Source organism: Lycorma delicatula, chromosome 5 (genome assembly GCF_047948215.1).
Source record: "Lycorma delicatula isolate Av1 chromosome 5, ASM4794821v1, whole genome shotgun sequence".
Taxonomy (NCBI): Eukaryota; Metazoa; Arthropoda; class Insecta; order Hemiptera; family Fulgoridae; genus Lycorma; species Lycorma delicatula.
This window is the reverse complement of record NC_134459.1, coordinates 142,122,028-142,148,566: the sequence shown is the minus strand read 5'-3', so window position 1 is coordinate 142,148,566 and position 26,539 is coordinate 142,122,028. Positions and strand designations below refer to the sequence as shown.

General features: G+C 28.0%; 1 protein-coding gene across 4 annotated transcripts in view; it reads left to right on the top strand.

Moving 5' to 3' along the window:
- Positions 1 to 26,539, top strand: part of cnc (NFE2 like bZIP transcription factor cap-n-collar) — a 667,227-nt gene that overhangs the window by 627,334 nt on the left and 13,354 nt on the right. For 2 of the 4 annotated variants that reach the window (XM_075367218.1, XM_075367221.1), the window contains 4 exons: positions 17,384 to 17,567; positions 19,398 to 19,561; positions 20,261 to 20,476; positions 24,271 to 24,375. In XM_075367218.1, coding sequence (XP_075223333.1) covers positions 17,384 to 17,567; positions 19,398 to 19,561; positions 20,261 to 20,476; positions 24,271 to 24,375 — 669 coding nt within the window. The remainder of the gene's footprint in view (positions 1 to 17,383; positions 17,568 to 19,397; positions 19,562 to 20,260; positions 20,477 to 24,270; positions 24,376 to 26,539) is intronic. The other 2 variants (XM_075367220.1, XM_075367219.1) reach the window with 2 other exon arrangements.

Here is a 26,539-nt window from a genome sequence, read left to right as displayed (position 1 = left end):
TCTATTCAATCTACTGCTAGGTCTGGATATGTGCTACGCTTCTCCATACATTCCTTCACTACTCTTTCCATCTTGTACTGTCAAACATCGTCTTTTTCTTCTTTTATTCGCTGCTTTTTCAGTCACTCTTACTAATTTTTCCTTGCCCATTTTTTAATGGCGTCTGGATCTTATGACCTCATTCACTTAACTGTTTTCCTTATACTCTCTCGCATCTATTATATCTATACTTCTCACTTCTTCTCTTTTGGTTTCCTCTTTCATAACTCTCAGGCTGAAACCTGCTCCGATCCCTTTCTGTGATCTTCCGTGTCTTTAATTTATGCATTATTATGTAGCACAATATATCTTATACATAATAACTTACATCTTTTATGATAATTTTTTCTTCTGTGAGAAGTGGAGCATGATGAATTTTCTTTTTTTTAGTCTATTTTAAATTTCATTTGCCATGCATATAAAACTTTTGATCTCTTTCAGTGATTTTCCAATCAGCATTATATCTCTTCTAAAACAAAAAAAAAAACATCATCACTTTCCCTCATTTTATATTCATTCTTCATTACGTCAACTTGCAGCTGCATTACTGCAACTTGTAAAACTGTAAGTACATCATAATCAAATATAACATTCACCTGTTTATTTATAACATTTTTTCATGCAGATTCACACTTTTGTGGTAGGTTTGCCATATAAATTCACATAAATAGGAATCTGTCATTGCCTTGTTTGTTCTACATTTTCAATTGTTCCTATGTTTTGCAGTTGCCCAAAGTAGTTCAGTCCTTTGAGTGTGTGCACCTGTAATCAGACAACTAAATTCTCTGAATAATTGAAAATGAATGTTTATTCTGCGTTTCAGGGATATTTCATATTCCCTCATACTTCCTTCTTCTCTCAGGTATAATTGTTGTACCAGGTAGAATGCTGGCAGTGATTGCTTCTAGAAGTGTTTCACATACCAGTCCAGCACAACATATAAGAAAGAATAACTTGTTTCTCTATAGACACTTCTCAACACCCACTGAGTAGAATAAATCCAACATCATTTTGTTTCTGCCTATAGAAACATGATTCATTGATCTCTATTGTGCATTCAGGCTGCCCTCTTATACTGACTGGATTAATAATTAAGAAATTAGCACAAATCTTATTTAGATAACATTTTAAATCTGTGATTGCTTCTGTTCTCATGTCAAATACATAAGCACAGAATTTAGTTGTGGTGTCCTTATATCACAATAAATAAATAATGCAATTTTATCAAATGGTTAACTTACAATTGTTCAGTCACGTGTCCTTATGTAAATACCGATTTCCATTCTGCATGTTTTTCTATTGCATCACCAATGATCAGACCACACATTAACCATTGATGGTCGTTAGGACACATTCTTTCGTGTTGTAGAATTTCACATTGCTGAGAGTATTTATTTATCATTTGAGTTAACTTTTTCAGCAAGTTGAAACAACAATATTGCACTTCTACCACACCTCTACAACTAAACATGAATAAACCAAAGTTATTTAATTGCTATCATGAAAGAAATTAATCAGAAATAATAAGAAACAATTGCATTTGATATGAAGAGTAATATTTTAATATCCTCGATAGCAAAAAAAATTTGTTTGAATGAGAACGCGACTGAACTTTGATCATGAGTTTGATAAGATAAAACTTACAGGTGACATCCAAAAAAATCCCTCTTTTTCTATGACATTTCCTTTACTATATTAATGTATGTCCTCAATGTACATTATCCTCTTTGCTTCTCACAGCTTCTTTTTAATCATAGAAATTTACACCTTCTCTATACTTATGAAAACAAAATCAATTTATGGGGTAGATTCATAATTATCTAAAACTTCAATTATAGTTATAGTTGAAGCAGTTACTGTGTATTATGGAAATAAATGTTTAAAATGAGTTAAGAAAAGTACAACATGGTTATAAATATCATCTCTTAAGTATATCGTCCCAATTTGGAAAACACAAAGGCTATAAAAATGCTAATTGTAACTTAAGGTACAATCAACATGTGTTCTACTTTCTTCAGTGACTAATGAGAAATTTTTCCTGTAGTTACTGAAGAAAACTGCCTTAGGAGTATTTTATCTTGTTAAAAAAAATTTTTTTTAATCAGATGATGGTTTTTGAAAAAAACTGGCAATTTTTGTGGAACACACACAATAAACATTTTTTATTTTTTTTATTTATAAATGCAAAACAAAATTAAAACAATTCTTTTTTTTTTTTTTTATCAGACATTATTTAGATAAAATTTTATTTAGTTTTACTATAAACAAACATAAATCTCAATCATTGTTATATAAATTATTATGAATTGCTACCTAAAAACAAAACACTGTAAAGGTAACATTAAATAATAATTGGAATGGATGTCAGTAGTAGGAAAAAATATTAAGGAATATGGTAAACTTTATTTCTGTCACGTGTAACATTGAGATCTACAGTACCTTTTTAAACAGACTGTATTATTAAATCTACATGAGTGAGTGTACCTATCTTTTGCCCAAAATTGTTCAGACAGGATCACTTATTTCATGTATTAATGAATTAATTTACGAGGGTTATTTTTTTCAAGGTCTGATCGGTCGCGAAATAAAAACCCGTGCAAAAATCGGATGAACCTTTGTGCATATGTGTTGCGCAGGGTTTCTAGTATGGTCGTCAATCACGCCGCATCACTTCGTTTAGTTCTGAACACGCAGCTAGCACGTAAACATGTCTACAACAATAGCATCTCCCGCCAAGTGTGAAGTGCATGCGGTAATTCGATTTCTTCAGGCTGAAAGGTGTAATGCAGCTGAAATTCATTGACGAATAAGTAATGTGTACGGTGAAACTTCAATGAGTGACAGCAAAGTGCGACAATGGTGCAGGAACTTTAAAACAGAACATACAGATGTTCATGATGCAGGCGGTCAGCGAAGGAAGCGAGTGTCAACCGATGATCTCGTTGAGCGAGTGGATGAGGCAATTCGAGAAAATCGTCAGTTCACAATTTCTGTATTGAGTGATTCGTTTCCTGAAGTTTCAAGTTCAGCTCTCTACACCAATGTGAGTGAGAGCCTTCAGTACCGCAAACTGTGTGCGAGATGGGTTCCCAAGATGCTGTCCGACCATCACAAAACAATGAGAATGGACGCCTCCCTAACGTTTCTCCAGCGCTACCACAATGAAGGAAAGATTTTTTGAACAAAATTGTCACAGGGGAAGAGACATGGGTCCATTTCAAAACTGAAGAAACAAAAGAACAATCCAAACTGTGGATGCATTCTCATTCTCCCAGTAAACCAAAGAACGAACCTTCTCCAACAGAAATTGTATGGCTACTGTGTTCTGGGACCGGAATGGAGTTCTCTTGGTGGAATTCATGGAACGTGGCACGACCATCAGCCTCATTCTGCGTAACTTCAATGTCTATGAAGGGCAATTCAGAATAAGCGGAGAGGAATGTTGTCATCAGGCATTGTCTTTCTCCATGACAATGCTCGGCTACACACTGCAGCTGTAACAAAGAAGCTCCTGCAGCGTTTTCGTTGGGAATTGTTTGATCACCCACCATACTGCCCGGACTTGACTCTATCCGATTTTCACCTCTTTGCTCACATGAAACATTGGCTAGGAGGACAACATTTTAGCACAGACATTGAGCTGCAGAGCAGCGTAGAAACATGGCTGAAAACACAGGCGGCTCCATTCTATGACGAGGGTATTGGAAAGTTGGTACCACGCTACAACAAATGTCTAAATCAGAGTGGCGACTATGTAGAGAAATAGCGTAACTATGTAAGTACTTGTTACAAATAAAAGATTTTAAAATTTCCATTGCAGTTTTAATTTCGTGACCGATCGGACCTTGAAAAAAATAATCCTTGTAATTAATTAACATTTGTTTTTTTACCACTTTCTTTCTTGACGAGAATTAACGGCACACTTTATAACTACGCAAATGTTATCAAATGATTGAATATTTTACCATTCTTTGCTATCACAACTTACATCTATGTTCTCAGTTTTTCATTATTCATTACCTCACTCTAGAGGAATGAATTCTCCATATTCAAAATGCTTGTGTGTCATGTGTATTCAGAAAGCATGTATATCATTTAAAAATGGAATTTTTAAATGATACACATGCTTTTTAAATAATGAATACAATTTGTGTTTAATATTGTTTGACTACACTGGATAACATAGTTAACTGATGTTCCTTATTATTTTATGGTACTGTAACAATTGAAAAATTTTAGTGAGTAAAATCTTGGAAACAAATTGAATTATGAATAAATGAATATTTATTATTTTTTTTAAATTGTAGCAAATATATTTGTACCAGTAAATGAAATCATTTTACATTCAACCAGTTCCTTTAAATTATTGATCTTAAATAAATCTCCTGTTACATTGTGCAGTTTACATTTGGTTCGGTAACTGATTACTGTTGGAATTTTTTACTAATGACCTTGGAAATGCCTTAAAAAATTGTTTCTTCAGTGTACTGTTATATATATATATATATATATATATGTATGTATACTGTTTTTTCTGCTACTTTATGACTATTGATATCAGTTGTATATTTTACTACCTTGAATTGCAGTTTCTGTATTATATCTTATCTTATACTTACCTCCTACTTGTGACTTTTATATAGACTATTTTAGTTTCAAGATTTTGTGTTGTGATAGTTGTTTTTCCACTTTGTTTCATAATTCAGGTGTGTATTACATATAATGCTTACATGCAAAATATTATACACCTGAATACACAGTGAATACTTATGCTTTTAAATGTATTAATCTGACTACCTAGGAAGTAAAATTTAAATTAATATAGAAATATTATTTTTAGGAAGTACTTATGTAATATTTAGCTGATGTATTCACAATATGAGCTACCGGTAATAACCAACATAATAGTTTTATTAGATTGTGAAATCAAGAATATCACTGACCTAGTCTACAGTCATTGTAATAGAAGTAAAAATTTTCTCTTTGTTTTAATAAAACAATTGCCGATATTGCATGTTTTTTTATAGCTATTTATTTTATTTCATCTTTTATTACAGGAAGTTTTTTTTTTAATATTACTACCACATCATAGATTTATTTTAGTTTTGTATTGTTTATTCCCATTTAAGAGTTATTATTGTACTAAAAATCTTTTCTTTTTTTTTAGTCAAAATATTTTTCTTTCAATGCATCTTTTTGTCCTCCCCTTTATTTAGTATTTCCTGTTTCTTTATTTTTTGTATCAAAAAAATTTAGACTAGAGTTGAAATTTCTAACTGTACTGGTCTGTAACTGATTATAAGTAATTATTATATTTTAAATTAAGAAATTTGACTGAATGCTGGTTTGATCTTCCCCAGTGATATCAGCAGCTGTTATGCAAAGCTTAGAATGCATCTGTTGCATTTACTTGGTGTAAATTTTTATATTAGGTTACAAGTTTTTTATTTTATGGCAAACACCCATTTAGGTTATTATTGACCGTGTTGCCAAAAGTACCTGCATACAGAAGGTAACATTGTAAAATTACTTTTTAGTTGTTAAAAATCAAAAGTAATTACCCAAATTTCATTAACATCATCACTATTTATTTAAGAAGAAATTTATTTTTTTATTAATTTATGAAGCAATAACAATCAGTTGTAGGCAGATTTTAAAAGAAATCTTGGTTCAATTATAATACAAGAAATGAACTGAGTATGTTTACACATATTCATACGATAACACTTTTAATACTTTGTAATACTGTAAAGATTATTTGAATATAAATTGTCTTATTTTAGACCAAAGTTCAAAGAGAGTTTATTTACAGTAACTGAGGTACAAAATGCTTATGAAAAGGAGAAAACAATTCTTGATTTAAAGCTTTTTTATTGTATTGAAGACTTACCCTTCCCAATAATAAATTGTAACTCAGTAATAAGTAAGGTGTTTACTTAATTGAGTTCAACTTTTGACTGATCCTACAATCTGTACTTAGTCATAAGAGATGGTGAAAAAAAAATCATTTAGGAACTGAAAAAATATTGCAAAAAAAATTACAGTTCAAAACACCAATGTTTATTTAATCATGTTGACTTTATCCATCACAAACAACATCAATAAAAATCAACAATTAATTATATTATTAAGATAAAAAAATAAATGTAATGAAGAATTCATTTCCTTTTTTCTTGGTTCCACATATAACACTGTTAGATAATTATTGATAAACTTAACTTAATTTTTGATTAACTTATAATATTACATCAAAATGATTGTGCTCCAAGGAATTATAATTGATATTATTAATACAAAAAGAGTTATTGAAATTCATTATCTGATTATTTGGTCCTGAATAATTAAATTAAAATTCCAGGTTGAGCAGCTATGACTTGAAAAACTGTTACTTTGATTTTTGTTCTAAATTTACTCAAAAAATTTATTATCAAGTTCATAAGATTTTAATGTGTACTTAAACTACATACTAAACAGTTTATTAATATATAATTATGAAACTATAATAACTGAAAATTATAATTTGCATTGTAAATTAAAATTTAATATAAAAAAAACCATTTCATTTGTGAGTGTCAAATTTCCATTTCAGATTCCATTATTCACTGTACCATACGGTGGGGGGTTGCCTATATAAAATAGCTTTTGAAAGAAACATTAGAACATTGCTTACACAAGAGAACCGGGTGCATAATAGCTGTTTGCTGCATTATTCAATTGTCAGATGCAGCTTATAATTTGTTCTTTTTTTAGAAGATTGTTAATTTTATAATAAAGATTTTTTTTCTGTAAATCTGCTGACAGTTTTTTTAATCACATTTAATTGTAATGTAATTTTTTTTTAATTTAATATTTTACTTCAAGATTATACTCTTATAATAACAGAATATTAATCATCCAGTTATTGACTTACAGTCAATCTTGTCCAATTTCAATCATTCTGATATAGTGCAGACATTAATTAATTGAACACTTTAAATAAAAATAATTTTGATAATATGGGTATTCAAATCTATTCAAAGTACCTTTTTGGTCATTGGTTGACAGTAGACTACCTCAATCCAATCCCTATCAAAATATCCCCATCGTTCTTTTCATTATAATACTCCATTTTTAACTCCTCTCTCATTTAAGCTTACATATTATTTTGAGTCCAACCCAGGACATATTTTTGAAATTACTTAAAAGTCTTAACAGTTTACTGAAACATTAAACTTTATTTATTTAGTCTTATTTTTCACTAGACATGACTTTTTCAGAAATTGTTTGTTTTAATTACATCATAAAATTCACAACAAGAAGTTCTGGATTAATTTTAACATTTAGAAGCTGTTTAACAATAGATACTGAAGGTTTACCCCTTTCTGCTGACCAAATGTTCCCCATAATTGAAAAAACTCTCTCAGCTGGAGCAGATGTCCCAGGCAAAAACATTGTAAGCTCAACCATTTTAGAAATATTGCAAAACAAGAAATATCAGTCTTTTGAAACACCTTAAAATTGCTTTCCACTTCTCTTCAATAGTATCTGGTACTTTTTCAGAACTTGAACCATAATCTACCCTCTGGTTTTGAATTACCTGGTTCAACAATGTATGTTCATCAAATAATTCATCAGTATTTATAGAATCTTTATAATTTCATTAACAACTTAGGCACTCTCATCTAAATCAGAACAGGCAATTTCAGTTCATAAATTTATCCACTGAAACTTACTAACTTTATCAAAACTGGTTCTCCACAACTGTAAGTATTGAATACTCTAATTTTAGAAATGTTCTATGCTTGAGAAGAATTTTTGTTCCTGAACATCACTGTTTTCTTTTAGCTTGGCAGAATATGGTATAAATTTGAGGGTTTTTCTTTCCTTAAGTTGACAAATTAATTCAGAATATGTCTGAAATGCTTCTGTTGCTGAGATAGAATTAGCTTTCAGTTTCAGAACTATATTATTAAATAACTGTAGAGTACTATATAAAAATTTCAAAAACAGTTCACTTTCTGGATTTTTAAAAAATCAAATAATAATTTTGGACATTTGTTGCAAGATAAGAGTTATGATTATAGGCCATCAAAAATAGAAGGAATCTATTGCAGGTAACAAACTAAAGAACCTTGTGCTGCTATGAGATAATACTTTTTTGTAATCTGTTTCCATAAATTCACAAAACTCTTTATGTTTCATTGCTGTTACTGTATATATGTGAAAATGTTTATACATTTCTATAACAATAACTTCTATGTCTCGGGGTAAAGAATCACATGCTGTTTGTACTGAATTGTGTACAATGTGGGCTGAACAACCAATTTCTAAAATAGGTTATTTAAATCACTTTGAACTTTTCTGAGTACATTTTCATTCTCCAGTGTGCAATAAACATGTTCACACCACCAAAATTACTGTTAGTGTTATCAGCAGTATAACAAACCAACTTTTGTTCACGTTTGTATTTTTCACACACTGCAAAAGATACGAGTCAAAATTTCAGCAATTTCACCTTGCACTTCATCAAAATTTAAAAGTTTAACTTGAATTCCCTCCTCCAGACTGAAATATCTTACAACAATTGGAACAAGTTTTACTTCTCTTCTGTTTGAGCTATCTATCATTACTGTTACATAATTAATGTTTTCCAAAGAACACAACACATTATCAAATATAAATGGCAAAATAACGTTAACGTTAATTGCCTCAGTTTTGGTTCTAGCAGATGAAATTTTGGTTCTTATAACTTTTTAACCAATTTAGATGTGCAATCATTTCGTGCAATGTCATTTCATGCAGTCAATGTGCAATCACTGAGATGATCTCAGTGATTGCACTGAGACATTTGTAGCTAAAGAAGCTACATTTCATAGCAGTGTGCTATGAAATGTAGCTTCTTTAGCAGCACACTTCAAATCACTGTTATTGTTATTCCCACCTTTGGCTTGATAAAACTCTCTTGTGTTTGCCGAAGCAGTAGCATTAATAGCACTCCTGTGTTTAGCCGTTTTCACGTGGTCTTCAATATTACCCTTTCCTGAATGTGCAACAGAAGATTCTACAGTACATAGTGTGCAATAAACACGTTCATTGTTACTGTCATTACAGAATTTCAAAAATTTGTATTCCTGTTGCAGGTTAACATTAAACACATTTTCTTCTGCCCTTTGCTAAGCGATGAGACAAAAAAACAAATAGAGATAAAATTATCAAAAATGTGTAGACAAGTTACTTCACACATGAAAACAACATAAACACGTTGTTCCTATTGTGTTGCCAAATGAGTAAGTAAAAGGTAGTGGCGAGACCAGTAGCCAAGCCTCCCCTGGGGTTATAAAGATGTCCAGACATTACCCTGGACAGCACTAAAAAACCAGGACTGTCCGGGCTAATCCCGGTTGTATGGTAAGCCTACTCTTATTGGTATCATGGGAATTTTGTTGATTGCTACCCTGGCGTAGTTATGGCACCTTCTAGTAGCTGACAGAGCTACTTTAATTTTATGAGACAGTGTTTCATGTCTGGTGATCGCACTAAAAGCCAAATTAGCAATCGAAGTGCCTGTCAGTAAATAGCAGTTCTCTTCTTGAAATCTAGAATCTAAATCACATCTTTTATCAGATTCTTACCTGAGTCCTGCAACAGCTATAAATAATAACAGATTGCCAAGGCAATAATAATATTAATAAACATTCTCCTGTTCAATGTAAGTATTTTCAGAAGCATTTTCAAAACCACATCAGTATGATTCTAGCCACACTTGAAAATTTAATACAGTTTAATTTCATCAATCATTTCACTTCAGTATTATTAAAAAAAAAAAAAAATTAACTTAAGTAGAAAAGTATTCTAATTAACATTACAACTTTAAAATTTAATCTTTAAAACTGTTTAAATTGTCAGTAGTTTAGTGTGAATTAAGATTAATTATATTTACAGTTTTAGTAAAATTGTGGTGACAGTTTGAGCCCTTTTTTGAAGAAACTAATTCTTGTTATGAATATTGTGATAGTTTAAAATATAAAGCAAGGGATTAGGTAGAATACTGTTTATCAGATAATGAGGTTATTTTATTTGGTATTTACTTTGTTACTTAAATTGACAGATAATATTATATGATGTTTCCTAGCATCACATGGGGAAATTTCAAATTCATCTGATTTTCAAAATTCTTTTACAATGTTAGAAAATATTTTCTAACATTGTATTTTTGTAGTAAATTTCAGAAGCAAAGATGTAAATAATTTAAAAAAAGATTTATTAAATTTAGAAATCTTACATAATTTCATATTAATAGATATTAAAATTCTTTTTCTTCTGTTGTTTGCTAGCCAAGTATAAAAGGATCACTATATTCGAGCCAGTGTTCACTACTGCTATTCAAGCTGCTTCCCAAATTATTTTATTTATTATTATTGTTTTGATTGTAATTTTACTTGTGCTATAAAAATTGTTGATTTTTTTTCAAAACTCACCAGATTCTTTATTTAATTTTAAGATGCAGGTTTCATAACATGTAAATAAATTGTTACATTCAGTTTCATAATATGTTTAAAACTACTTCAGAATTTCTATGTGCCCTTTCTAAAAGCCAAAAAGAAATCTTATAATTAATTATTTTAAGTCTAAATGGAAGAAAGTTATCACAAGCTTCTCATACCACAATTGAATGAATATTTTATTAGGAATTTTATTATTTTGAAAATCTAGTGAATCTAAACTTTGTTCCCTTCCAATAATTTTGCATTATAAATATCAGTATAATATCATTATAATTATATCAAGTAATGAAAACTCAATTTACTCCTTTCAATTTTTATATTGTCATGAGCACTTTTTGGTGATCATCAGTTCACCAGAGGATCTTTTATTAAAAATTAGGTATCATTAAATTTAAAATGTTCAACGAATATATCTGTTTTCTTTCAGTCTCTTAACAAAAATAAATTTTTTTTATGTAAAAGATTTTTTTTTAATTAAAATTTTATTTATATTATTCGTGTAATTTTTATTTTATTTTAATAGAATTTTGTGAATATCATAGTATTAGCATGTGTATACATTAAATAAATCATTTGTTAATATAAAAAAAATCCTATAAAATACAGTAAATAAATAATGGCTTTATTTGAAATATTGTATTTCCTGTTTTGTTTGATGATGTAGTTTATAAACTAATGAGTCTATTCACAGAATTGTGTATATTAAATATTTAAAAAAATCCTTATAATCAATGAAATGCTGATGTAGGTTTAAATATACACACACACACATATATATAGTATTTATAAATAAATATTGTTATAATTAATTTTCTTAGAGGGGGAAGTAATTACAATTTTTATTACATTTCTTGGAAAATCACTTAGTCACCATAAATCAATCTTTCAGTTGTTTGTCCAGTGTCCTCTTATTACAGTCATTAAAAGTTATTAAAAAAAAATTATCTCTTATGGTTTCTATTTTTAAAAGTTATTTACATATATTTCTTTTCTGTGTACATGAATCTAATTTCTCTGCCTTGTACCAAAAACAACTGTCATTGTTGTTTTATTTGGTTTCATCTTTTTCATCATGATGCTTGCAAGTCTGGTAATGTATTATTTTAATATGTACTTTTGTATACATGAAAAAGATATGTTGCACAGTAAAATATCTTTTATATTATTGAGATAGAAAAAAATTTATTTACTATGATATGGTAATATTTTTTTTCCTAATTATAAAATAGAGTGATAAATATTTATAATAGAATTTACATTAAGTTCGATGTATAATAGACAAGCCAAAATTTTTACATTAACTAAATCTTTTATTTAGACAGAATAGAAAATATTTTTGAACGAAGCTGAAGCAATTACATAAATTAAATGTTCTAACTAATACTCCAGTCTTCCATATAAATAAATAAATCAATTTTAAAAGAGAAAAAATCAATAATAATAAATTTAATAAAAAAGGAAAAACTATCTATTTTTCTTTCGATTTTTTTTTAGTATTAATTTCTTTTTTGAAGTCGACACTAAGTTTAAATCAAAAAACCATAAGCAACTTACAAGCCATTAATTTGATACAATATTCAGAAGTTGAAATTTAAAGAATAATTGATAAATATTACTTTCTCTTTTTTAAGTGATTTTTAAATCAGTTTTATTTTTATCTAAAAATGTTTACTTTTTTTATATGAACACTCAAACAAGAAAACATAATGCTGGCTGGGTGATAAAAAAGTTTGCTAAAAACAAAAATTGATTAATAAAACCTTCTATGATGCAGATTTCATAAAAGAACGTGAAAAAAATATTTCTGAGCATGGTGTACATTTCCTGTCTGTAATTCAGGAGTTAGTTGTATTAAGTTTTACCTTGTTTTCTTACAAAATTTGTTGGAGTTTTGTGTGAAAACACTAGTAATATCAGAATGACATCAGCTTATATATTATTGTTTTATATTAACCCAATGCTAATCATCAATAATGACTGCAAAGAAATATTATCTTCAAATTGTTTTGTAGGCTGTAAGTTTTTTTTATTTAGAAAATTTTTCATGTATATTATTTGTAATAAACTTATTATGATATGATCAGCAGAACTTCCTCTACAAAAAATACATGTAAACATCATTGTGTATTTAGTGTACATTGATGGAATAAGACTCGAACACATACAAAATAAGTATAGTTTTTTTCATAAATAAAAAAAAATTATTTGTGAAGTCTGTTAAAATATTTTTTATTTATTTATTGTTACTTATTATCAGTTTTGGAAAAATTAAATTTAGAATGTCAAAGATTGCTTTACCGATTTTAGTTAATTTTGACTTCCACATCTTGCGACTAATGTAAAAAGTGTATTTAATTTTTCTCAGAAAATTGTTCTAACTAAAGATAGTTAGAACTTTTATTACAAAATAAAATCTCTTTTTGTTTACCTTTCATTTTTGATAAATTGTTTTTATGGATATTTGTGGTATTATGAATGGTTACAGTTATATTTTATTAACTTTTTAGTATTCAGATTTTCCAAAAATTAACAATTTAGTGAGCCTTTGCAAAAATAAAGTAGGTTTCTTACTACAAGTATATATTAGATTTAGAGAGGTGTTTTATATTTAAAAAAATGTTATTTGTTATGGTGTGGTATATTAGAGCTTTTATCTTAAATTGGCACCGCTTTTTTGATAAGCACTTCAGCCTCAGGAATTAATTAGTTATGGAACTACGGAGAGAAAACTGAGATTTTGTAGTTCTGTAGGAGACACCTTCTTATAGAATAATTACAAAGAACACAGATTCATAACAGTACAGAAGAAATTAAGGCCTGAGAACAAATACAAGATTCATAAAGGAACAAATTTGCTTTTCCCTGGAACCTTACGACATGAGGAACTGTATGATTGACGTAGAAACTGCTTGACCTACTTGTACTATAGGAGTACTGTACAATATAAAGAAATAAAAAATTATTTAAAATCATAATTCTTTGGTGTTCAGTTCTCCTTAAGAATATAATTATTTTTATATAAAGTGTATTTTAACTAAATATAATTTGTGTTTTAATTTTTTGTTTATGTTAATTCTTTTTGAAACCTTTTTATAATATTTCATTTTTGGAATGTTGACCTCTCTTGGAAATCATGCTGACTTCTTGGGAGTATGTACTCTTTAACATGCTTGTGGTTCAACTTCCTGACAATATGAAACTTTTTTTCTAGTAGTCTATTTTAATAAGCATACATTTTGTGCAGTTTAATGTTCATTTGTGATGCTGTGACACCCTTGTTCAAATTCAGTTACTTGAGACAAAATGAATTGCCTTTATTATTACTAATTATTGATTAATGTCACTGTATGAAAAATGGTTCCCATGAGTCCGGACAAAATGAAACTGTAATTAGGCTTAAAACCAGTGGCAAGGCAGTTTAATTATGAATAAAAGTAAAAAACACATGAATCATTATTTTGCATCATTAAAAAAAATTGTGATGGGTAATCATGCTTACTTCGAAGTGTTGTTAATATAAGTTGTAGTAAATGAAGGTGTAAGTAGGTGATAAACAATTTTTTTTATTGTGTTGTTTTGTTGTGAAAAATAGAGTGGCCATTGAGATAATATGTAACTGCAAACAAAAACAAATTTACTACTCAATTTTATTACTTGACATTTTTTAAATTAGTGGAATTCATATATTAGTACATTTTCTCTGGAGGAAATTATTAAAAGATTTGTACATGTTGTTTAAAAATGCTAAATACTGCATTTAATAATTAATTAAAAATTAATCTTTTAAATAATATGCAATTTTAACATTTATTTTTTAAATTAAACATTGTAAGTTATATAAAGCATAACTTGTTTTTTCTAAGCTTAGTTTCATGTATTGATATCTTTTTTAATATGCCACTTTTTAATCATCATAAGAACAATCAGTGCATGTTCTACTGTTATAATAAAATAAATATATGTTACTTTTTTAAATACCTTATTTCGAATAAGGTATTTAAATTTTATAATGTCAAGCTTTAAGGAGAAATATGAAATATATATTTGTCACAGAAAAGTAAATTTTCATTGTTCCGTTCCTTTTAACCAGAAGTTTCTGAATATAATTTTGCTCTCTTGATTTAAGGCTGATAACTATTATCCTTTCTTCTTATAATTAAACTACACTTACAGGAATATAATATTATTAAATAATGTGTCAATTGAATTAAGAAATATTAAATGTCTTAAAGTATTTAATTTTTCTTTTTTTTCCCCTGTTTAGCCACCGGTAACTACCGTTCAGATAATACTTCAGAGGATGAATGAGGATGATATGTATGAGTGTGAATGAAGTGTAGTCTTGTGTACATTCTCAGTTCGACCATATCTGAGATGTGTGGCTAATTGAAACCCAACCACCAAAGAACACCGGTATCCACGATCTAGTATTCAAGTCCGTGTAAAAATAGCTGGCTTTACTAGGACTTGAACGCTGGAACTCTCGACTTTTCCAAATCAACTGATTTGGGAAGACGCGTTTACCACTAGACCAACCCGGTGGGTTTAAGTATTTAACTTAGCTGTTAAAATTGTAACAGTTAATCAAACTATAAAATACCAATTGTGCAGTGAAATGGAGTAAAACATAGCTGATTATGTGTTATATTATTTGTTTTAATACTGATGATTATTTTCAAAAAGAGAAAGCATTTTATTTTCATCTGAATTTTATAACCTAAGATTATAAATAATTGTAATTAAGTATCTTCAATGTTATTCTATTTATTCTTATAAATGATACGATATTTATTTGACCTTTAGTATTCATTAGTATATGTTTATAAAAACCGTGAAAAACAAATAAATTATTGACAAATTGATGTTTTATTAAATTGTTACTAGTTCCTATCATTCAAGTTTTTCTTTGATGGGGAGTAAATAATGATAATTGTAATAATTTTTGTGTGTTCTACAGGTTAATTTTGAATATCTTTTATTATTGTTTCTTAGTAAATGTATAATATTCTGTTATAAATATATAAATAAAAAGTAATAAAATAATCAATCATAATGTAGGTTTTTAAATCTATGCATCACTAGGAAGGGTTAAGTTAGAAACCAATAACAGATAGTAGCCAAGAGCTGGTATCGAGAAGCTGTAGGAATTAATTATTATGGTTAAAAAAAAATTATAATTATACCTGCTTTTCCTGGGTCTTAAATAAACCTCCTGTTTAAGGAGTTGGGAAATCTAGCGCTAACTATCGTTCTACTCTGAAACTTAGAAACAAAATCTGTATAATTTTTCAAACGCTTTTCTGATTTTAAACAGAAATAAAACCATGCTGCTTTATTGATATCAGGATTTTTGAACTTGTACCTTGGTTAGTTTTGATCAGAAATTGTACTCAATTTGTAGTTTTAGTTCCAGCAATATACTCATGACTGAAAATAATTGCTAATGTGAGTATTTATATATATATTATATGAAATTATGCCTTGGTACTAATTGTTAAAATCATTAATATTCTGAAGCTCAGTTCTCTCAGTTTTAGTTTTGTTGAAGTAGTGCGGTACTTGTAGTTTTTTTAACAACAATCTGAACTTCTTTAAAAATGTATAAATAATCTTATTTCTTACATCTTTATTTATATTTCTAAAACAAAAATAAAATTGTACCTTATAGTTTTTTACATATTCATTTTTTTATCATTATAACAAATCTCCAAAATCTCTGAATTATTTTTGTAAGCTGAATATACTGTTATATTGTTTATACAGTGAATATGCTGGAGAAATATTACATTTATAAATATAAACAAAAATTTTAAATGATGAACCACTAGATCACATTCAAGGATGATGATTTAATTAAAAACATAATAAAAATACAATCTTAACATTTGGCAATAACGACAATAGAACAAAGCAAAATATTGTGTTTTAAAGATTAAATTATTCCAGTACTGGACAGCAAAATTGCATGTATACTTATAATCACTCAAAATTTCACATTATACCAAATTCAGTTAGCTTATAGAGGTAAAGTAAACAAATTGTGTGTATGCGTGTTCAGACACCTAATTCACAAGCATCTCAAAATTGAACATGAGAACACAAGAGTAATCATATGAAAAGATCCGGGGTTTTAATAGAACTGAAAGACATAATATTTTTAATTTATAAACATTTGATTTCATGACTACTGTATGACTAATTATACGGTGACTAATGTGAGTAATGATTATTTTACTGTATGTAGATACGGCTACATTGTGAATCAGCACTGATACAAAGGACGTGACTTACCAGAAACATGACGAAATCACTAACACAAATGCAACATTTCTTTATTCTTCACGGTAACTGAATATAGTATAAAAAAATTTCAAAAAAAAATGGCATTAAAAAATGTTTCACTGTAATAAATATAGAATTTAATACCAACTGAAGATGCAGGATACTGCGAATATCAGTTATAGCAAATTAATATATTAAGTTCAACTTATCTATCTAATTACTTTGATCTGGTGGTGTTCATATTTCATGTAGTAATATATATATATATATATATATATATTTTACTGTATATCTGGGATTTTATTGAGGAGGCAAGGAATGTACACAATAAATCTTCTGTTCACCGGAGAATTATTTGTCTTTTTTATATTTTTATCATCATCAGTCAAGGATAGAAATTAAAATAGATTGTTTATGTTTATGACTGAAATTGAATTGTTTATGTTTTAGACTGAAGACCTACGTACTGTACTAGATATTTGACTTGATTTAATTATCGATTGTACTGTCACATGTTTTAAAGTTTTGATTAATGATAATGAACTTAATGTGTAACTTATAGTTTGTGTAATATTTAGGAATGTACACAATGCGAATGCTGGATGGTGGTGCAGCATGTGCCGAAAGAGGAGCTGATTCTGATAGTGCTGTGTCCTCTATGGGTTCTGAACGAGTACCTTCATTATCATCAGACACAGAATGGATGGAAACTAATTCAGATTCAGGACATACCCCTGCTGATCATTACACCGATTACCATAGGTAAGTAATAGATGTTATTCATTATAAATTTTTTATTGTTTATTATAATTTTGGTTTAAATATATATATAATACGTCCAATTTCTCTACGGAATACTGAAGTAGAAATTTTATTCTTGTAAATTACATTCTTTGTTATTATATACTAACAATTTATTTATGTAGCAAATGCATATTTTTCTAATACATGTATTCAGTTAGTGCACATTATTTAGAGTTTGAGTAGACATATATGAAATATATCACATTAAATAAAACTATCAATAGTTGTATAATAATAACTCTATAATAAAACTAATAGTTGCAGAAGATTCCTTAATTCATGTTAGTCTAAAATATACAATAACCAAAATAACTCTTTCATCCTTATAATTAACAGAAACAGCAAAAAAGAGCTTTCATCTATTATCAGATAGTTAAATCACTTATTTATTAATGCCATAAGTCCAGAAATAAGCTGATTATTTTTTATTGCATTTACTGTTATCACAAAGTATCTATTATGCAACTTACTTTTAAGGTCTGGTTTAACAGCAAGTTGAGTTGCAATTAAAAAAATTAAATCTGTATATAAAAAAATCCTAAATTGTCAGTCATCATTAGTAAATCAAAATACTATTTTCATTCCAGAATAAGACAGAATAGACAAATTCATGCTTTCACAAATCATGCTTTTATCTTTATAAATGATTCTGTTAATTGCCTATTTTTTCCTGTTGTGATGAAGAAAAAAGTTATGTAATGTTGTCTGTAACGCTGCCTTTCTATTCTCTGCTGTTTCATCTTGCATTTTTATTTGGAAACATTCACTTTATACTGTATTTGATTAATTTAGTATTATTATTTAAATTTGTGCTTGCATACATGTTTATCTTAAATATATACTTGTTACAGTCCAGCCTCAGCCAAATACCAAAAATGGTATGATATAATATCATTATTAAAGTTATTTGATGAATCTATACTGAATTTTTAACTGAGATCATGTAAATTAGATTCAGTAGATATGCCTGTCGGCTGTATTTGAAAAGCACCACTAGCATATCTGATCCAGATAGGTTTTATAGGATTTCACTGCAATATTATATATACAGATCAATTAGAAAATAAAAAATATACATCTTTTAATCAAAGTAATTATGAAAATATTAACAATAATTGTTCAAATTAACTTGAATGCTGTTTAATAAATTAATAAATATAAACATTATGAAGGCATAATTTACATTAAATTATTTTAAATTCTTTAAAATAAAAAATAGTTCAAAACTGGTGATAAGAAAAAAAAATAAGAGAACACATGAATGTTATAATCTAAACAAATTATCAATAAATGTGGTTCAAGAGAATACTAATATTACAAAATTAAGATTTTGATTTTTTCAAGAATAAGGTATCAAACCTTTTTTTAATGTTAGTCATTTTTTAATGAAGCTCTATTTTTTTTCAAGCTCTAATAAACACAGAGGCTGGAAGTCTTACATGTAACCTAGGTTTCAATCAAGTCTGTAACTAAGTCAACCTGCAATTTTTATTAAAACTGAATCTATTGTTTGGGAGAAAACTGTGCTGTCTAAACAGATAAATTTTCATTTTTATATAAAAATGTTTCCTGTAATAAAATGAAGTCTGAAAGGAATTCAGAATGTCACAGACAGTTTTTAATTTAATAGCTTTTAATCAGCTGATTAATTCCAAGATTTAAAAATATTCCAGACATCTTAAACTTAGAATTGAAACTCATCATTGTGCTTTTATAGTAACAGCTTTAAACCAGTGATAATTAAGTTTAGTATTTCACATGAAACTTTTTTTTTTGAATGAATTACAGTTCTTGTTGTTACAGTAATAAATATCGTTGGTACGATTATAGTTACTCAAATCGGCAACATTCTGGAGAAGGGCCTGTCAGTAATGGAAACTCACGTATACACCCGGTTGCCCAGAAAAAGCATCATTTATATGGAAAACGATTCTTCCAGGAACAAGGAACGGGTAATAATAATTAGAGTTTAATATAATAGACTTTACCACAAACTTGAATAAATATGAAAGAAAGTTTTTCTGTAAAGGAAAATTTTTTTTTTTTTTAAAAATGTCTACACAATTTATGAATAAAGTATTCTGTATAATGTATATTTATTGATTATGTTAAAAATTTTAATACGAAGTTCAATAGTTTAAAAGAGTATGACAGATTCTGTAGTATATGGACTCCATACAAAGAAAGATGAAGCAGATGCCTTTAAAATTGCCCACCTCATTGGTACAAAGCAATCATTCAACAAAACAATTAACTTGGATTATATTTCTTTGAAATTTTGTCTACAAACTGAATCTGTATAATTGAATGTTAATAAAATTAATAAATTTTAATTATTTTTAATTCTAAAATATATTGTTTGCTGGTTGTATGGGTATGTTTGTTGCATAAGTGGTATATCAGCATAATGCATATCAGCCTGCTAATTTCTGCACCCATCTTTCTTTTAAAAATGTTTATTAATCTGTATTAGTTTTACAAAGGTAAAATACTTAACTTTGCTGGTGTAATCAAAAAATTGATATCAGTAGTATGTAGTTTGCTAAGAATAGTAATATGTAATTTATTAATTGCTGATAATATAAATATTTAGATTTTGTGTATATTTTTTTTTTTTATGAAAACTGATTATGCAATTTTTTTCCCCCAAGGAGTTCCTCCAAGTAGTCTAATTCCACATAGTACTTCACATCCAACTATGTCGAATGTTAAATTTGAATTTCCTGGTACAGATGGTAACCAAGCTTCAGGAGGTGGAATTGTTTCAACAAATTCATTTGCTACAGCATCACCACTTGACATTTCAAAACCACAACAGTCAGAAATGAAATATAGCTGTAGTTTAGAATTCTCTAGGCAAAATTTAGGTAAGGTTTACATTTTAATTTAACATACTATTTTAAACTGGTATTTACAGTTTTATAAAATTTTATAGAGGTTATAACAAACAACTTTCTTTACAGCTTAAACCCTTCTCACATATACATCTACATTGTACAATACATGTTTTTTTAAGTAAGGGCCATTTTGATATAAAAATTGAAATAAATGAAATTGAAAAAACTTCATTATGACACAGTAAACTTACATATATATATATATATAAATACTATTTTTCTGCATATTTGTCATTTACTGCAATACATTTTTGATATCGGCTTACCAGCCTCATTATTCCATTACTGAAGAATTCTCCCGTCTGATTTAAACCAATTACTCTGTTTTGCAGTTCCTCATCATCTTCAAACTTCTGCGATGTAGCCATTGTTTAAATGGAGGAAAGGGTAATAATCAGTCAGTGCAAGTTGTAGACTGCAAGGCGGATGTTCAAAGATTTCCCAATGAAATCATTACAATTGTTCAGTGGTTTTGTTTGCAATGTGAGGTCATGTATTATTGTGGAGAAAAAAAGTCCTAATAATAAAAACTTCTATTGGTTAGCTTCCTGTGCCTTTTTATTTTGAATGTCTAAGTTTTGTAATTGTTTCACAATACATATCAGTATTAACAGTTCTTCCACGTTCAAGAAATTCAATCAGCAGTATCACAGGTTTCTTCAGCATCTCAATAAATTGTAGCCATAAGCTTTTTCATTGAACTGTCTCGTTTAAACTTTTTACACTTTGGGGATGATGGATGCTGCCATTGAATTGATTGCTGCTTTATCTCAACGTTTGAATAAGATGAACTGGTGTTTCATCAACAGTCATGTGTTTCCATAAATCATCACCTTCATTTTCATAGCGCCTCAAAAGTTTGCCTGCAGTGGGATGTTTTTCTTTGTGTTTCTGTCAAAACGTTTGGTATCCATTTGGAACACAACTTTCTATAACTCAGTTTTTTTTTTCAGTTAAAATGTTGTAAATTACTGATCACGAAACAAAAAGAAATTCAATCAATAATTGAGAAACAGTTAGCCTTCTGTTTTCACAGATTTTTGCATTCACATTTACAGTCAATTTATCTGTGATGACAGTCGAGCAACCACTACGTTCTTTGTTGTGAGCATTCATTCTTCCACAAAACAGTCACCATTGGTGAACTTTACCTTTGCATATAACACTGGGTCAATAAACATCAACAATTTCTCTATTAATATCAGCAGCAGATTTGTTTTTAACTAGTAGATAATGAATTACTGATCGCACTTCACAACTCACAGGATTAGTTATTGTAGCACTCATTTCAGTCAGGCTATATAAGCAACTAACGCAAATAACGTTAACCTGTTGTTGCGAACAGATGATCGTTGATATAAATAAGCATGCTACACTAGTGCCATCAATTTCCACCGCATCTAATGGCGAGAAATTGAAAACAGCCCTTACTTAAAGAACACGCCCCGTATAACAGAGAGACAGATGGTTTCCCATTTTTTAGTCATTTTATACATACTAAAGTATGATGTTATTCTTGAAGTTGATAGTGAAGATTACAAGAAATTGCTAACTCTTTTAATGATAAATTGAACAAAATGTATTCTTAAGGGATTTATGTGAAAGATTAATTTCATTATTGGAAGGGTTTTTCATTATAATTTGAAGTGAAGTTTTGTGACCTTCAATTTATTTTCATACAATGTGTGATTAAACTTCATATATGTATACCTAAGGTATAAAAAACTCTACTGTAATGTTGCTGTCTCTGATGGCATTGATGTTCACTGTACATCCAGTTCTGTAGAGAGGAAAAAGAAAGTGTTATTTGCAAGCAGAATGTCACTACATTGTGGTAGGTAGGAATCCTGATATGCTGTGTTGTATTTGGTTCAGTGAATAAAATAACAGGAAAGCACTCTCTCCTCTTTGTTTTCCTAATAAACATGGCATGAGTATGGTATGGCTTATTGCTATTTTCTATGTCATGTCTACTATTATGTCATTTAAGCCATAAACAGACTTAATTACAGAATTTTTTTCAATGGTTTAATTTATGATTAACATGAGTTTTTCTGCTTTTTGTATTTCTCAATCTCTTTATCTGAATTAGAACTTTTAAGTAAATGAAACATTCTGTATGTATTTTGATTGAAGTTATAATTATATATCTTTTGCCTTAAAACCATAATATTTGCATTTGTAAACCATTATAATATTTTACTCTATAACATATCTACATATGTTATTGAAATGATTATAAATTGAGAAATGAGCATTATTAACTTGCATTATATGGTCACAAATGCTTGTGACCTTAAGATGTCAAATTCACCAAAAACACCAAACTAGATAAGATTTATAGTTGTGGAAACTTTAAGATGTCAGCCTTATTGTTATTTTTCTTAAAATCATTATCCGTAGCACAAGTTTGATATATAGGTTTTATAATTTTATACTTGTTGAAAAGTGGAATTTCTACCACATGTGTAATATCTTATTAACAACATTCCATTGTACCTTCTTTGTCTCAGCCTTCAAATCTTGGAATCTAACAAAAAAGATTATCTCTTCTAAAAGAGATTATTCTTCTGTTTTTCTGAAAGATTATGAATAATTTTTATATTTAACTCATTACATTTAAATATAAATGTAATAAGTTGGAAAAGCCCATTACACGTCTGTTAAATACATTTTGTAAATTAATCATTGTAAACAATTAAAGTTGTGATTATTTAAAAACAGAATCATTAACTTTCTATATGTGTTTCAAAAAAGAGAACCTAAGCAGCTCAACATTTAATGATACTCAGAAATATAAATGTACTGAGATAGTGTGAACTAAACATTAGGATTTTTTTATGGTTTAAATTTGGTGGTTTAATTTGTATAAATTGAAGATTATGGTAATTTTAAAAATATTTTAGGGTTTTAAAGAAATTGTTGTAAAGTATTTTACTTTGTATTATTAAAATTTATACATTATTTTAATTTAATTTGTGAAACATGAATTTTGATAGATTCTCTAATTATGTTCAAATAAAAAAAGAATTACTGGACTAGTAATGAAAAATTAATTTAAGAAAATTCTATCCCAGTTTGTAAATATTAATCTACTTTATGCTATATTAAAATATAGAAATGCAATATCTTATTTCATAACAGTATAAATTTATGTTTTAAAAACAGCGACATACTTAAATTCAAATTGTTATCATGATTTCAGTATTAACTTTTTTATTCTGATGGGTACCAATTGATCAGATTAGAAATTTGTTTGCCTGCCACTTCATGGATAAAAAGAGAACTATTCTAACATTTGCCTGAATAGATGAAGAGAAATCTTGGTAAAACCTTGATCAGACAAACATCACAAAATACACAGTTATAAAAATAAAAAAAATAGTTGAAGTGCACATTAACATTCAAACATAATAAATACATGAAATAATAGTAAATTAAACATGAAAAGTTTCAAAATAAATAACGATGTAGAAAAGAATTTATAAAATCTAATATACAGTTGATTTAAATTTTAAGAGGGAATGTTTTTAGAATAGTATTATAGCTGTGATTACTGTTGAAATAAATAGCTATTAGTGAGTCTATTTAATCATTAGTTATGTTTATGATAACTCCTTTTTTCAAATTTGCTGTAATTTAAAATCTTTCATAATATATCTTTGTTAAATTTTTATTCTTACTAATGTAATAAACAAATAACATCAGCAAATTACTTGCATTGGTGGTATGCAGTTGACGTGATTTTTGTTTTTATGTTGCAGCTGTTAGGACTCCGCTGGAACATGTTGCTCATAATCACACGTATCATTTACCACCAGAACAAGCAGGTGCTATGCAGAGGCCAATAACAAGAGACAAACAAAAAGGTAAGTTAGTTATTAAAGTCTTTGGTTTTTAAAATTACAAATTCATTAAGACATCAGATATTTATTATTAAACTTGGGATTAGATTGATGTTTTTAATTGTCAAAAAGTAGACTTTATTGTTTATGAATTCTAGCTGTTTTATACAGATAATTAGTGAATGACATTAATTTTATAATTAATATCATTAATTAATTTTATAATTAATATCAGATTGATTTTAAAATTCTCTTTTACTACCAAAAACTTTTTTGTACTCAGAAGTGATATGAATGTCAATTTTAATCTGAAAAAAATATTTTTCAATGGTTTACTGAATTTTAAAATTACCAGAATAATTATATCACTGTTTAGTATTAAGTGATTTAAAACTTTAAATCTACCATGACAGATAAATAAGTATTATCATAAAAAAATTAATGATGTTAAAACTTTTCTTGCCTGAAGAAGCAGTGAAAAATATTTGAAAAGAGGGCCATAAAAAAGAAATAAAACTTAAGTAAAAATTTTACTCCAATAAAAATAAATATATTTTTATTTTTATATATTCTAGTGGAATGTCATTTGAACAACGTAAATTCGTGCTTGGTCTCTGTTTTTTTTTCTTAATTATTTATTTCGGCAGATAATGAAATACCCCAGGACCTTCACAACCAAAGAGCCAACAACTAAACATAAAAAAAGTAATGTCCTAGTTTGAATTAAAAATATTTTTAGAAAACGATATTAGTGATGAAGATTTTGATGTGATAGTGACTTGTACTATGAGTGGGAAATGATAGTGACTATGATTGTGAAACTGGAAAAGATGATGAAGAAAAGATGACACTTATTACAGTACAAAATTCCGACGACGATTATTTTTAAAACTTATTTACGAACAAAGCAATGACAAACAGACTTCTGTTACTAATAAACAAACACCTACAGATTTACCTGCTATTATTTTGTGAGCATCATTACCGCCAACTTTGAAAAATATCCTATTTACTTTAATCAGAATTGTTAAATTATTTTTTATTTTTCTATGTTATCTGTGTGTAAATAGAATTTGTATAAAAAATTTGTAGAACCTGGAACAATGAATAAATAATAAAATTAATTTTATCTCTAATTTTATGTATTTTTGATTTGTTTTGCGTAACATTATTCTATAGTTTGTTTCTGTATAATAATTATACTAAAAATAAAAGTGTTTGTTTTATGTGTAGATAGGCCATAATATCAAATAACAACATAAACAAGCTTTGACTACTCATAATAATAATCAACACAAATATGGTAATAATAAAGAATAAGTAGTTGTATCGCTGACCGAGAACTACTAAACGACTGTTGCCACATGTTCAACCAGTGGCGCTGTACACACACTTCTCAATCAATCGCATTGTATGCGTCATTTCATTATTTGGTTTTAAACAGAGCCAATATTTTTTTTTTACATAAATATACTCACTACACATTAATAAATTAAATTATGTTAAAATATCTGTTTGGATTTTTTAATAATTTCAAAATATTCAAACTGCCACTGAAAGTGTTAATGATATTGGAAAGAAAACTTTGTATTCATTTAAAATATCTGAGAAAAAAATGAGAATTTGGTACTAAGACAAGCTCAGCAATTATACTGTAATATCATAGTATGTCTTTATAATAGACATTTTTAATAATAATAAATATATATATATATATATATATTATATAACAGTATAGTAGTCATATTATTATATAATAGTATGTCTTTATGTCTCTTTCACTTTTTTGAAAAAATAACGCAGAGATTTTCAACAGATTTAGTGCAGATATTTAAATTATTGACAAAAAAAAATGTTAATTTTTAACTCACCCCTTTAACCCCCTTTTAACCTTGCTATTATCAGAAAGCCTTCTGAGTGGGTTCCTAAGACAATTTACCATATTTCAGCCTTTTAGAACTAATGATTTGGATATATTGTGATAATCATGGGAGTGATATTTGGCATTTGTATGAGGATTCTCTAGAAATTTCTCAGCCTGACAAACAAAAAGAGTAGATCTTTCAATTTTTTTTTTATTTTTCAACTTAGTCACCTTTGCAATTTGATACATTTAGACCAACTACTTTCAAACTTCTTAATAACTGCATTATGCAATTTGTCCAATTCTGTACAATAAGTGCTTGTC